General features: G+C 36.0%; 1 protein-coding gene across 1 annotated transcript in view; it reads right to left on the bottom strand.

The window, feature by feature from the left end:
• LOC145297853 (coiled-coil and C2 domain-containing protein 2A-like) overlaps positions 1-12,441 on the bottom strand; it is a 220,229-nt gene that overhangs the window by 32,193 nt on the left and 175,595 nt on the right. Inside the window, exons 33-34 of the mRNA XM_080144180.1 lie at positions 4,590-4,688; positions 848-1,018 (exon numbers count right to left, since the gene is read on the bottom strand). Of these exons, the coding sequence (XP_080000306.1) occupies positions 848-1,018; positions 4,590-4,688 (270 nt within the window). The remainder of the gene's footprint in view (positions 1-847; positions 1,019-4,589; positions 4,689-12,441) is intronic.

Raw genomic sequence — 12,441 nt, 5'->3', positions numbered from 1 at the left:
GTAGAAAGATGAAGATGATAAATTCAATGTTGTGGATTGCCCTTCTGTCCTTCAGAGTTAGAACCTCAAAGAGTGGAAGGAAATGATTCATGAAAAGAAAAAATTACCAGAGATACTAAAAGCTATAACTCTAGTAAATAGGAGGAGATGATGCACTGGAATAAAACAAGTTACCAGATGAGTTTAGTAAAAAAAAAAAAAAAAAAATATGGTGAGGAGAACAAGAGACAGGTTCCACGGTCTTTTGAACTCCTGAGACAGGAGCACACCTCACAGTTGGTGGTCACTTTTTCTGAGTGGTCAGCTGGGAGTGGCTGGGGAGTTGATTTCAGTCATTCTGGGACAAAAATGAGTCATTTTAAGAATTTCTAGTGTAAGCTGAGACATTGGATAACGAGAATAGTTTTGCAGCAGTTTTCTGACTGGTGAAGATTGGGATAGACTGGACTCAAAGTCATGTGAGAGCAAATCGGACCAAGGAGATGGTGAGGTGAGCTGATGAAAATAATTACCTTGACAGACAAATTATCTCAGTTGGGTCTTAGTGAGTCGGGGAACTTAACCAAGATATGAACACTAGCGTTTAAGGGTCACTTTTTGACGATGAACAACCAGCTTGTACACAATGCATTACTTTTGTATATTGGTAGACCAGTGTTCACACCCTCGACAGTTGCCAAGATAACATGTTCAGCACAAGAACAAGATGAAAGAGAGAAAAAAAAATCAAGCATTTGAATTGGTGGTTGTCGTCAAGGGACAGGTATGGTTTTATAATGCAGACTAATATAAATTGAAATTCTTTATCTCAAAAATGAAAAGTTAAAATAAGAAAAGAACCACTTACCATTTCTCTGAGAGGTTCTGGAGGAATAAGAGTTGGTTGGATTGTGATGAACAGAGTAAGATATGTATCAGTTACAGGAATTACGGCTGCATCAAGATCTGTGATGGTGTTCTGGGTATATTTATAGCCAAGGAGTAAGGGTGGGGCATTCACAAGCATTGTTCCATCCACCTATTAAAAGAGAAAAACAAAAAAGAAATGACAGCAAAAACAAAAGAAAAGCAAAATGTCAACAGAAAACAAAGAGTATATATATATATATATATATATATATATGTAGACAACCCTATATATAAAAAACCCTAAGTAAAATTCATCCCAAAGCAGCAAAACGAAAGGTAGATTACCAGGACACTACATGTACAAATGTAGGCAAATTTGGGCATATTTTATTGGTTTGAAAATATAGGTTCTTTTTTATTAATTGTCATAAAATATTAACCATAGAATAGTATTATAATCTTCAAAAAGCCTGCAAATTTTCATGTAGTTTCATCCTATAGAACCAAAGACATAAACATTTCAATATTCAATTTGGCTACGTGTTTAGATATGTGTATATATATATATATATATATATATATATATATATATATATATATATATACAATGAAAAGTAATATGGTTAAGATTAAACTTAGAAAAGTAAAAGGACTAGTTGTTAAAACTGGGAAAGAAAAAGACAAAATATTCTAATAAAAAATATAATAAATTTATAACTTAAAATATTGCAGCATTAAGAATTTAAAAAAATTCAATTTAACATTATATAATCAATTCTTAATGCTGCAATATTTTAAGTTATAAAATCTGATAAATTTATAAGTTAAAATATTGCAGTATTAAGAACTGATTATATAATGTTAAATTGAATTTAAAAAAATTCTTAATGCTGCAATATTATAAATTATGCAAATTATAAATTCATTATATTATTTACTAGAATATTTTGTCTTTTTCTTTTCCAATTTAACAACTGTTCCTTTTACTTTTCTAAGTTTAATTTTAACCATATTACTTTTCATGCTCGCATTTTTCTATGTAATCCATGATTTTTCCAGGCTTTGCTTTGAAATAATATTTTCTTTTGTGTGCTCAATATCATATGCATTGTCAACAATCCATAAAAGAAATTATTACCAACTTCTTAAATTGACTAAATAAAAAACTCAAATAAAAGACATAATTAAGTAAATAAACAGAAAGAAGGGACAAAATAAAAAAAGAGAAACAGAATTAACAGGCGACATCATAAAAGCGAAAGATTATTAGCGATAGCACGGAAAAGAAATCACTTTTGTTAACTCTCTCTCTATATAATCTAAATATGATGGCATGCAAGCGACATTCTCGTTATGATTTATGAAGGTGTCACTGCCAAAAAAGTTGCTATGGTAACCAACAGCCAATCAGAAGAAATCGTCTGTTCCTTATTTATTCTGAAGACTTTTTGAACACCAGTAATTTTATTAAAACTTTTGTTTTGATGAAGGAAAATTGAAAATATTTATTTCAAAATATAGTTGAGGTGACCTATGCATGAACTATAAAAATTGTTTGCAATTTGGTCGCAAAATGAGTGAGCGGTGAAGCTTTAAAGCAGTTTTAAATGAGTAAAACTAACACTTAACCATATGTTCAAACATTACCGTGTTTGGATGATATATATATTATATATATAAATATACCACCTTTTTGGCAATTTTATACATTCCAAATCTCAGCGACTACTGATCAGAATAATGAGGGCTCATTGGAAAGCTAATGACCTGAATTGTGTAGTGGGCTATGTGACATTTGCCCTTAAGGTCAAACGTCATCCAGAGTATATTTTTTACACTATTTTACAGCCATAAAATGTTTCAATCACAGTAATTTTTTCCTAGTTTTACATAGGAATTACAAAATATCTGATATTTCCCCAAAAACTTCTGGCCTTGATGAAGACTTGATTCCAAATATTTCTCATATGTTATATCACCCCTATTTGGTTTTCATATATAAAGTAAATTTCACAGTGTATAAGAATTATTAGATATTGTAGATATTCATAATCGTACCTTATTTCCAAAAGAGAGGAGATATAACATATGAGAAATATTTGGAATCAAGTCTCCCCTGATTGATTTCAGATCATTTGAAACCATAACAGCAAGTTTAAGTCTCCACCTCCATCAAAGCCAAAGGTTTTGTGGAAATATATATATGTATATATTTAATTATATATAAATCCAGGTTAATATTTTCCAGAGGTGAAGCAACCAATGAATTTTAACAAGCTTCATACAAGAGTGCTCAACACCAAAGTAGGGCAAAATATACTTTTTATTTGTTTAACATAAGCATTTATATGTTGCTACACATTTATGAGCATATTTCAGTCAGCCAGTTACAAGTAACTAGAGATCTCTTCAGGAGATATTGCTTGTACAAAAGTTTAGTCTGTACTTTACAGACTAAACTTTTGTACAAGCAATATCTCCTGAAGAGGTCTCTAATTACTTGTAACTGGCTGACTGAAATATGCTCATAAATGTGTAGGGACTTAATAATGCTTATATCAGACAAATAAAAAGTATATATATATATATATATATATATATATATATATTGTTTTAACAAAAACCAAGACTTCAAAGAATGGGTTAATAGCAACAAATACTGTATTTCATCGTTAGTTAAAATTGTTTCAAGACTATTCGGACAAATCCAAACATTATGTCGTTTGAAAAAGACTTATTGAAGAAAAAACACTTTAACAATAAAAAATTATGGAAACCGTTTCTCTTATAAGGAAAAGAAAACAAGTGAAATTATTTTACCTATATCGCATCCTTGCAAAGACTTTTTATTCAATAAGTCTGAAGAAAGGTTGTTCTTGTGAAAATTTTCAAACGACATAATGTTCGGATTTGTCCGAATAGTCTTGAAACAATTTTAACTAACGATGAAATACAGTATTTGTTGCTATCAACCCATTCTTTGAAGTCTTGGTTTTTGTTAAAACAATATATATATATATATATATATATATAGTATATATATATATATATATATATATATATATATATATATATATATATATATATACTTTTTATTTTGGCTTAAAATTTATTAGTATATGAACGATTACTGAATTATATAAACCCAATAAAATTCGGAATACTACAAATAATACTATGTAAATTTGGGTTTTGACAAGAATTGTTTTGATAATGAAGACAACCAAGTTGTAATCAGCAGGGTGGCAGTCCCACAGTAATGTTTCTCAAGAAGCTTTGTTCATAGAAATTCTGCTCGATTCTAGACACATTGTAAATTATAAAATCGATCAAATCTTTGAAAGATCCTATTTTAATTTTCTTTTTGGTTACCACTTATCAAGGCCAAGTGCCACTGGAGGATAAGGGTTAATGCAATGGAACGATTGTCAACTGAAATAAATCAATGCAAAGAACCAAGTTTGATTATTCATGGGAAAGCTCATGAAAAATACTTGTTGGTATTAGATTGGGAGATATTTATGTTGTAATCTGCAGTAAAACAGTTCCACGATAATCTGTTCCACAGACGAGAAGCTGTTGCAAAAAAGCCCTGTCCATGGAAATTCTTTCTGAAATGACAAGTGATATGTTAACTTGAAAGTTAATTTCTAAAAGTCATCCAATACATGTTAGCACGTTAAACTGATGATGATCATCATCAGCATCATCATGATGTCCAGTTGCATCACATATTTTACCTTTCCATTGAAGTATATCGTTGAAAACGGAATTTTTAAGCTTCCCAGCCATTTTCGTTCTACACGTTGATGAATTTCAGTATCTTGTTTAGTGTCATCCTGAAAAAGAAAATAGTTTCAAATAACAGGTTAAAGTAGTTTGATTGAAGCATTGTTTAATGTGTATATAAGAAGAAATTTAAGTTTATAGAAAGCAGAACAATATAAAGATGTGACAGAAAGATTCAGACTGACACAACATAAGATATAATGGTGGAACTACCTATGTAGTTTCACTTTTATTGATCCAATTCATGTGTATATGTATAACCATGCATGTGTACATTTTTATACAATATTTTATATGGAGGATGTTCTTACTTATGTCAGATAGTATGTCTGTAATGCTATATTTCGGGATGTATTCTCTTCGTTAGGTGTGTGTTCAACTTTCAAATTTGTATGCTAGACGAATGAACACATTTCTAAAGAAATGGCAGAAACACTAGAGGAAGACCTCCAATCTGCGGTGGAATGGGGACAAAAGTGGTTGGTCGCGTTCAATGCTGCCAAGACTAAACTAGTTTCATTCAATAATTACAAGAAACCCTCTCTACCACCTATAGCAATGGCCAACGACTCTTTATCTGAGAGTACATCTTTCAAACTCCTTGGCCTAACGTTTACAGGAAACATGAGTTGGAACAATTAGATTGAAGGCATTGCCAGGGCTGCTGCAAGAAAGGTGGGCTCTCTCTACCATGCTAGATAACTACTAACACCCAAAAGTATCCTGTACCTCTATAAGGCTACCATTCGCCCATGTATGGAGTATTGCTGTCACATCTGGGCTGGTGCATCTGCTACTAGTCTCTCGCTCCTTGACAAGGTTCAAAAGAGAGTCGCAAACCTGATAGGCCTTGAACTGGCATCTAAGCTTCAGCCTCTGTCCCATCGACGAAATGTTGCATCCCTCTGCCTTTTCTAAAAGTATTTTAGTGGTGAATGTTCTGACGAACTGCAATCACTTGTGCCCCCACGAAGTGAGCACCCTCAACAAACCCGACAGGCTGCTAAATCCCACCCCCACACTGTAGAGATCCCTAGATGTAAAAGATCTTTTTACTCCAATAGTTTCTTCTCCAGAACCGCTAGACTCTGGAATTCCATTCCAGGTCCCTGCTTCCCCAACACTATTGACATGCAGAAGTTCAAGTGTAACATGAAACAACATCTTGCTGCCCAAATCCCTACATAGTACCCCAGTAGTTGTTGCCCCTGATAGTAGCCCCCTACACCAAAGTGGCAGTTTGCCTTGTTTAGGGTGAAAATGTAATAAAATAAAAAAAATAAAAATTTTTTTATTGTAAATGGAGCGATAGTTTCAAATCAGATGATACTTTCCTGTTATTCAATGTGTGCTTAACTCACAATTGTTCCTTACTAATCTTCGATATATGCTAAAAACTCACACATAAGGAATATAGTTTTGCATAGTGAGCGATCCATGCTTTGGGTGACAGAGCATGTCAGCAACTCCGTTCTTTCCGGAAAACTTGAAATTCCACATCTGTATGCAAGAAATGTTTCCATTAGTTTGGTCATGTCAATTGCAATGGTAGGTGGATAAACAGGGCCTGCATCATAGAAGCTGATGGCTTGTCTGGCACTGGCTGCCCATGCAAGACCTGAGTTGCAACTACCAGGGAGGACTTGAAATCTTGGCAACTTAATAAGTGGATACCATGGATCAAACTAAATGATAAACAGATGTTCAAACAGTTGCCAAAAAGGCAGACCCATGCAAGCTATGGAAACTTGTCTATAACTGGATAGTCAGTCAATATACCATTTAAGTTTCTATAGTCTCTAGTTTCTTATGTTGCTGATTCAGTAGTGACTCATCTATTTCATATAGTTCTTTAAAAAGTTTGAAACTTTATTTTTTATTAGAAATCCTATACTGAGTTGGCACTGCTACATCCATTTTTATACACCTTCCGTGTTTCTCATGGAGATCTCAATATTAAACAAGATGTCTCCTTCTCCAACATCAGGGGTCTACGTTCTAACCTTCCAGAGGTTGAAGCCCAATTACAGGAGACTAAACCAGACCTTTTCTTTTTATGTGAAACTGGAATTGGACAGACTATTTCCCTAAATGAGTTCGTAATTAAAGGATACTCTAACCTAACTTCCAAAACTGACCCCCAAGATCGCCATGGGCATGGAATATGTGCCTATATAAAAGATGGCTTTCCATGTGGTAGGGACATCTCCAGAGAAGATCCTAACTTGCCCTATATGTGCTTCCGAGTAGCACTAGCTCACACTACGGCATTTATATTTACTCTCTATCGCCCCCATAATAGCGGAGTTACTATCTTTAAAAGCATATCTGAGAAAATTGACCAAGTTCTATTAGCATATCCTTCAGCTAACATTCACGTATGTGGAGACTTCAATGTTCACAACGTCGAATGGTTGACCCACTCAAACAAGACCGATGATGAGGGGAGATTCTGTCATGATTTCTCCATTGCATATGACCTCACTCAGATTGTTCACGAACCCACCCGTGTGCCCGACAATGACGGCCAGTATGCAAGTCTCCTAGACCTCTTTCTCACAACTTGCTCTGAACTATGTTCAGTTTCCGTTCTGTCTCCTCTTGGATCTTCTGACCACTCAGTGGTATCAATTAAGATAAAAATGAAATGTAATAAGTCCTCTGACGTACCTCTCTATCGTACAGTATATCGATACACTATGGCTGACTGGGATAGTTTCCGTACATTTATATCGGATCTTCCTCTGTGTTCCATGTTTAAAAAGGATGTGTCTTCTATAGTATCAGACCTGACAGAATGGTTAATTGTAGGTATAGACAATTTCATACCCTCGAAAAAGTTCAAGCAAAAACCTAACAGCCAGCCATGGTTTTCTCCAGAATGTGCTGCTGCTATTGCGCACAGAAATCACTTTTTCCACTGCTTCCAACGTAATAGATGTATGGAAACTAAAGCCGCTTTCAGGACTGCCAGCAACCATTGTAAGAAAGTAATAATGAACGCAAGAGAGTTGTATGCTCAGTCCGTCAAGTCCAAAGTAGCTGAGCAGCGGCTTGGTTCCCACCAGTTTTGGCAAATTGCAAACAGAATCCTGAACAGAAGTGTGTGCTCCATCCCAACTATCATCAATGGACCTGAGGTAATCTCGTCAGCATCAGACAAAGCCAAACTCTTTGCCAAGAACTTTGCAGCAAATTCGACCCTTTGCGACCAAGGCTGCCAACCCCCAATATTTCCTCCTGTATCAGAAAATACACTATGTGATATACAAATATCTGTATGTGATGTTGCCAAGCTAATCAAAAACCTTGATTCCAGTAAAGCAACCGGCCCTGACGATATTCCAATTATAGTACTCAAAAAACTTCAACCAGAACTAGCACCCATACTTACAAAACTGTTTAAACGTTGTCTTAAGGAGAATTGCTTCCCATCACCCTGGAAAATCTCATCAGTATGCCCTGTATTTAAGAATTCAGGTGATCGTTCATCCCCCTCTCAATACAGGCCAATAAGTCTCCTGTGCGTCATGAGTAAGTTGCTGGAATCTGTGTTAAATAGAGAAGTAATCAACCATCTCAGCATAAATAACCTTCTTAGTGACACACAATATGGTTTCCGTTCTGCTAGATCTACAGCAGATGTGTTTACAGTTATATCTCATAGGATTAGCGAATCTCTCGACAGAGGCAACCTTTCTAGGGCAATTGCTCTTGACATATCAAAGGCCTTTGATAGGGTATGGCATAAAGGTTTACTTCACAAGATCTCCAGCTATGGTATTGCTGGAAATGTCTTCTCAATTATTAAATCATTTTCTCTCTGATAGGTTCATAAGAGTAGTAGTTGATGGGCAAAAATCAGAAGCTCACAGTATAAATGCTGGAGTCCCTCAGGGGTCGATCCTGGGCCCAACTCTTTTCCTGATCTACATTAATGATCTTCCAAATCACATCCTTACATCATTCGTAGACATTTTTGCTGATGACACTACCATCTATGGTAGCACATCTAAGACAGTAAACGACCAAGTTCTCTCCGATTCTCTCTCCTCTGATCTTGATCACGTTGTACAATGGGGAAAGGAGTGGCTGGTTACTTTTAATGCATCTAAAACCAAGCTTCTATCTTTACATCATCAACGTTCTGATCCCCATCTGGCATCAATTGAAATGAATGGCTCTCGTCTTGGGGAGGCCTCAAGTTTTGACAGGCTTCTGGGCTTGACCTTTACTCCTGATCTTAAATGGAATACGTACATCAAATCTGTTGCCAAGGCCGCTGGAAAAATGGTCGGATCCTTCTATCGATCCAGTAGATATCTCACTGCTGATGCAATTCTCTATCTATATAAGAGCCAGATACGTCCAAGGATGGAGTACTGTTGCCACATATGGGCAGGAGCTGCTAGAAAGGACTTGTCCTGCCTTGATAGAGTTCAAAATAGACTTCGGGGCTTGGTGGGAGATGTCCTTTTCTCTTCGCTGCAACCTCTGTCTCACAGAAGAGATGTTGCGAGTTTGTCTCTGCTTTATCGTTATTTTCATGGAAAGTGTTCGACTGAGCTTCAATCTATGGTCCCCCCTCGCCAAACTTTCACAAGAAACACTAGACTAGCTGAAAACATTATCAATAATTTTCCCCACTCTTTATCTGTACCTAAAGCTAAACATAGATTTCATGATCAAAGTTTCTTCCTTAGAACTGCACGCCTGTGGAATTGTCTTCCGTTTTCCTGCTTTCCAGCTTTCTATAATATGGTTGTCTTCAAGTCCAATGTGAACAAGTTTCTGATGAGCCGTTCCACTTAGGTTAACAAATTTACCGAACTTCCATTACTATCGATTACTATATTGTCCTTTTGACTACTCTACACTCTTTAACCCTTATCCTTGAGTGGCCTATCGGCCTTGATAAGTGGTGATGTCTATGTAAAAAAAAAAAAAAAAAAAAAAAAAAAAAAAAAAAAAAAAAAGAGGTCTGCCTACCAACCAATCTTCCTCTATGGATGCAAAACATGTTTAATGAGTGTGACTGTACGGCAACAGTCGGAAATCTTTGACAATGACGTCTCCGCTGCTTGCAGGTCAATCATGTCTCAACTGCAGTTCTCTGTCAACCCTTTCAATTAGAAATCTCTGCCATTTGTCTTACTGTAGTGAAATCCTAAATGATTCAAGTGTGTAGCTCATTGCTACAAGTGATAATTAATTTGCAAGATAATCTTCGTAATTCTCCGCTTGGGTGGCACAAGCGTATCTGTAGTGAACTGGAATGCTAGGATACAACCATCAAGCAGAGCTTAGCTAAGCTCTCAGGTTCAAATTGTGATCGGTTAGTGATATGTTTAGGAAAGGGAGATATTCGTTTTAAGTAGTTGAGTGATCTTGGCTACATTTAAAAGTAATACAATATAGTAAGTCATCTTAATGAACATTTGTTTGTAATTATAGCTGGTAATATGCTTCAACTTTATGCTTTCAATGTATCCTTCAATTTCCCAGCCTGCTATACCCATGTGTATTTATGGCTTACAACAGCCAATCATATTCTTGCTTAGAAGAACCCAGATGTATTCATATTCATTACATCAGTTAGCCATCTCGTATGACCTTGTTCAGCACTGCCATGGATGGACCGCTGTGGTTTGAGATATGGTGCAGACCAGGGAAGGAACAGGCCCAACCCAACCAGAGTAAACATTGCCACAACATGTAAAAATCAAAGTCTGAACTGTAAAATATGGTTTCTTTGTCTGCTATTTCTTTGGTACAAGTTTTAGGTTGAATCTTTCCTCAGTCATAATGCGCACATTTTTTTCTGTTTCATTGGCTTCTACTTTTTCCTCTGTTGCTACTTCTACAATGACAGTTGACACCAAAATGAACGACATGTGGGGATCAGTCTGACTCAGAAAATAAGACTCTTTACACTCAGAAATTCACTGTTTTATGCCCTCGAAGCAAACGAGTACAAGCCTTGCCTTCAGTCCAGTTGCACATGCACAGTGCCATTTCTGCATCAGCCACTGTCATGCATTATCTACACATACACAGTTGTCTATCTGAAAACTAACTAGTCTGCAAATTCTAAAAGTTTCACGATGGAGCCATAAAAAACGTCCACTAGAAATGTTCACCTTCTCATGCATTGTCTGCATAAAGCTTCTTCAATTTCAAACAAAGATCTCTTTTGTATTTTTTTTATAAAGGCCCAGAGGCCACTCGAGAATAAGGGTTAATCAGTGTACAGTGGTTAAGGGAACATGTAGTCATAGCTAGTAGTGGAAATTTCATAAATTGGATTACTTAAGGAGATGGCTTATCAAGAATTTGTTCACATTGGACTTGAAGACAACCATATTGTAGTCCCATTGTAGCCCCACTAGGCTACAAAGTCTATTTTGAACTCTGTCAAGGCAGGACAAACTACTTCTGGCAGCTCCTGCCCAGATGCGGCAAGAGTTCTCCATCCTTGAACGTACTTGGCTCTTATACAGGTAGAGAATTGCATCAGCAGTGAGATATCCACTGGAGTGGTAGAATGATCCCACCATTTTCCTAGCAGCCCTGGAAACAGATTTGATGTACGTTCCATTTCAGATCAGGAGTAACGGTCAGAGCTAGAAGTTTGTCAAAACATGGAGCCTCCCCAAGACAACAGCCATTTATTTCGATTGACAGGGATCAGAGAAGCTTGGTTTTAGATGCATTAAAATTAACCAACCACCTCTTTCCCCATTGCACCATATGATCAAGATCAGAGAGAGATTTGAACTACTCTTCTGATCTTGGATGTTATTCTTGCAATGTTTCAGCTGATGTAAGCACCAACCTTCTTAAAATTGTCCACAATGACTTGTGGTGTAACAGATATAAATGCTAAGTAATAATCAGTAAATTTAAGAAACAACCAATCAGAAGATAACTTTAGTCTCTCTCTCCTTAAATCCATTCTCTTTAATAAAACCTTGAAAAAACTCAGTGAATGTCTTGCTTATGTCTTTCTTGCATGAGCAGTTTTATTTGTCTAGAGGAAGCAATCAACAACCACTAGATAAACAGTGATCATGAAACAGTAATGATGCAAAGAATTAATAAAAACACCTCCACATGTAAGTATAAAGACTTATTGGGTTTGTTAGTCGCTCATTAATGAAAACGTTACAATTGCATGTTCATCCATGCGGCTTCTGAATAATAAACAGTGTAACACTGCATCAACGCACAAATTACGATGATTGTACCAACCATAGTATTATAACAACTAACAAAATAGATGCGTGCATATTCGATTCTACGTCACATCTTACATCTTTCATCCATCTTTTAGTCACATCCGAATGAGTGGATGATGGGACTTAATCAACCAGGCCTGGTTTTAATCTCCATGTTATGCAGCTGACTCTATACTTGGCAATGTACAAATTTCATACGGGGTCTATGAAAGGGTATTCTCTGGATCAAAGCTTATTGCTATTAGTAGCTGGACAGCCTAGTACTAAGTTGTTCTTTTATATTGTCTCTTGATCTAACACTAGGAGAGTATAAAGTGGATCTTGGATTTACTGTCGACATCCGGTAGCTCTCACTTCTCTTTATTTTGTACTTTAGTCCTCGCACTCCAGGAGCAACGTTTCTGACAAAGAGGGAAAAAATTGCTGTTTTCTGGGTCAGAATCTATTCCATCTAACACTGATCATTGGCATGTTTTTGATCTTGAAGTACTTTTTTTTATTATTTTAGTCCTTTACATCAAGTGGCTTCTTGCATTGTCTGGAGTGATTTCCATAAAAAAAAAAA

The sequence above is a fragment of the Euprymna scolopes genome, chromosome 2, assembly GCF_053919585.1.
Source record: "Euprymna scolopes isolate OS-2025 chromosome 2, ASM5391958v1, whole genome shotgun sequence".
Lineage (NCBI taxonomy): Eukaryota > Metazoa > Mollusca > Cephalopoda > Sepiida > Sepiolidae > Euprymna > Euprymna scolopes.
The sequence above is the reverse complement of the archived record's forward strand: the minus strand, read 5'-3'. Positions and strand labels throughout refer to the sequence as shown.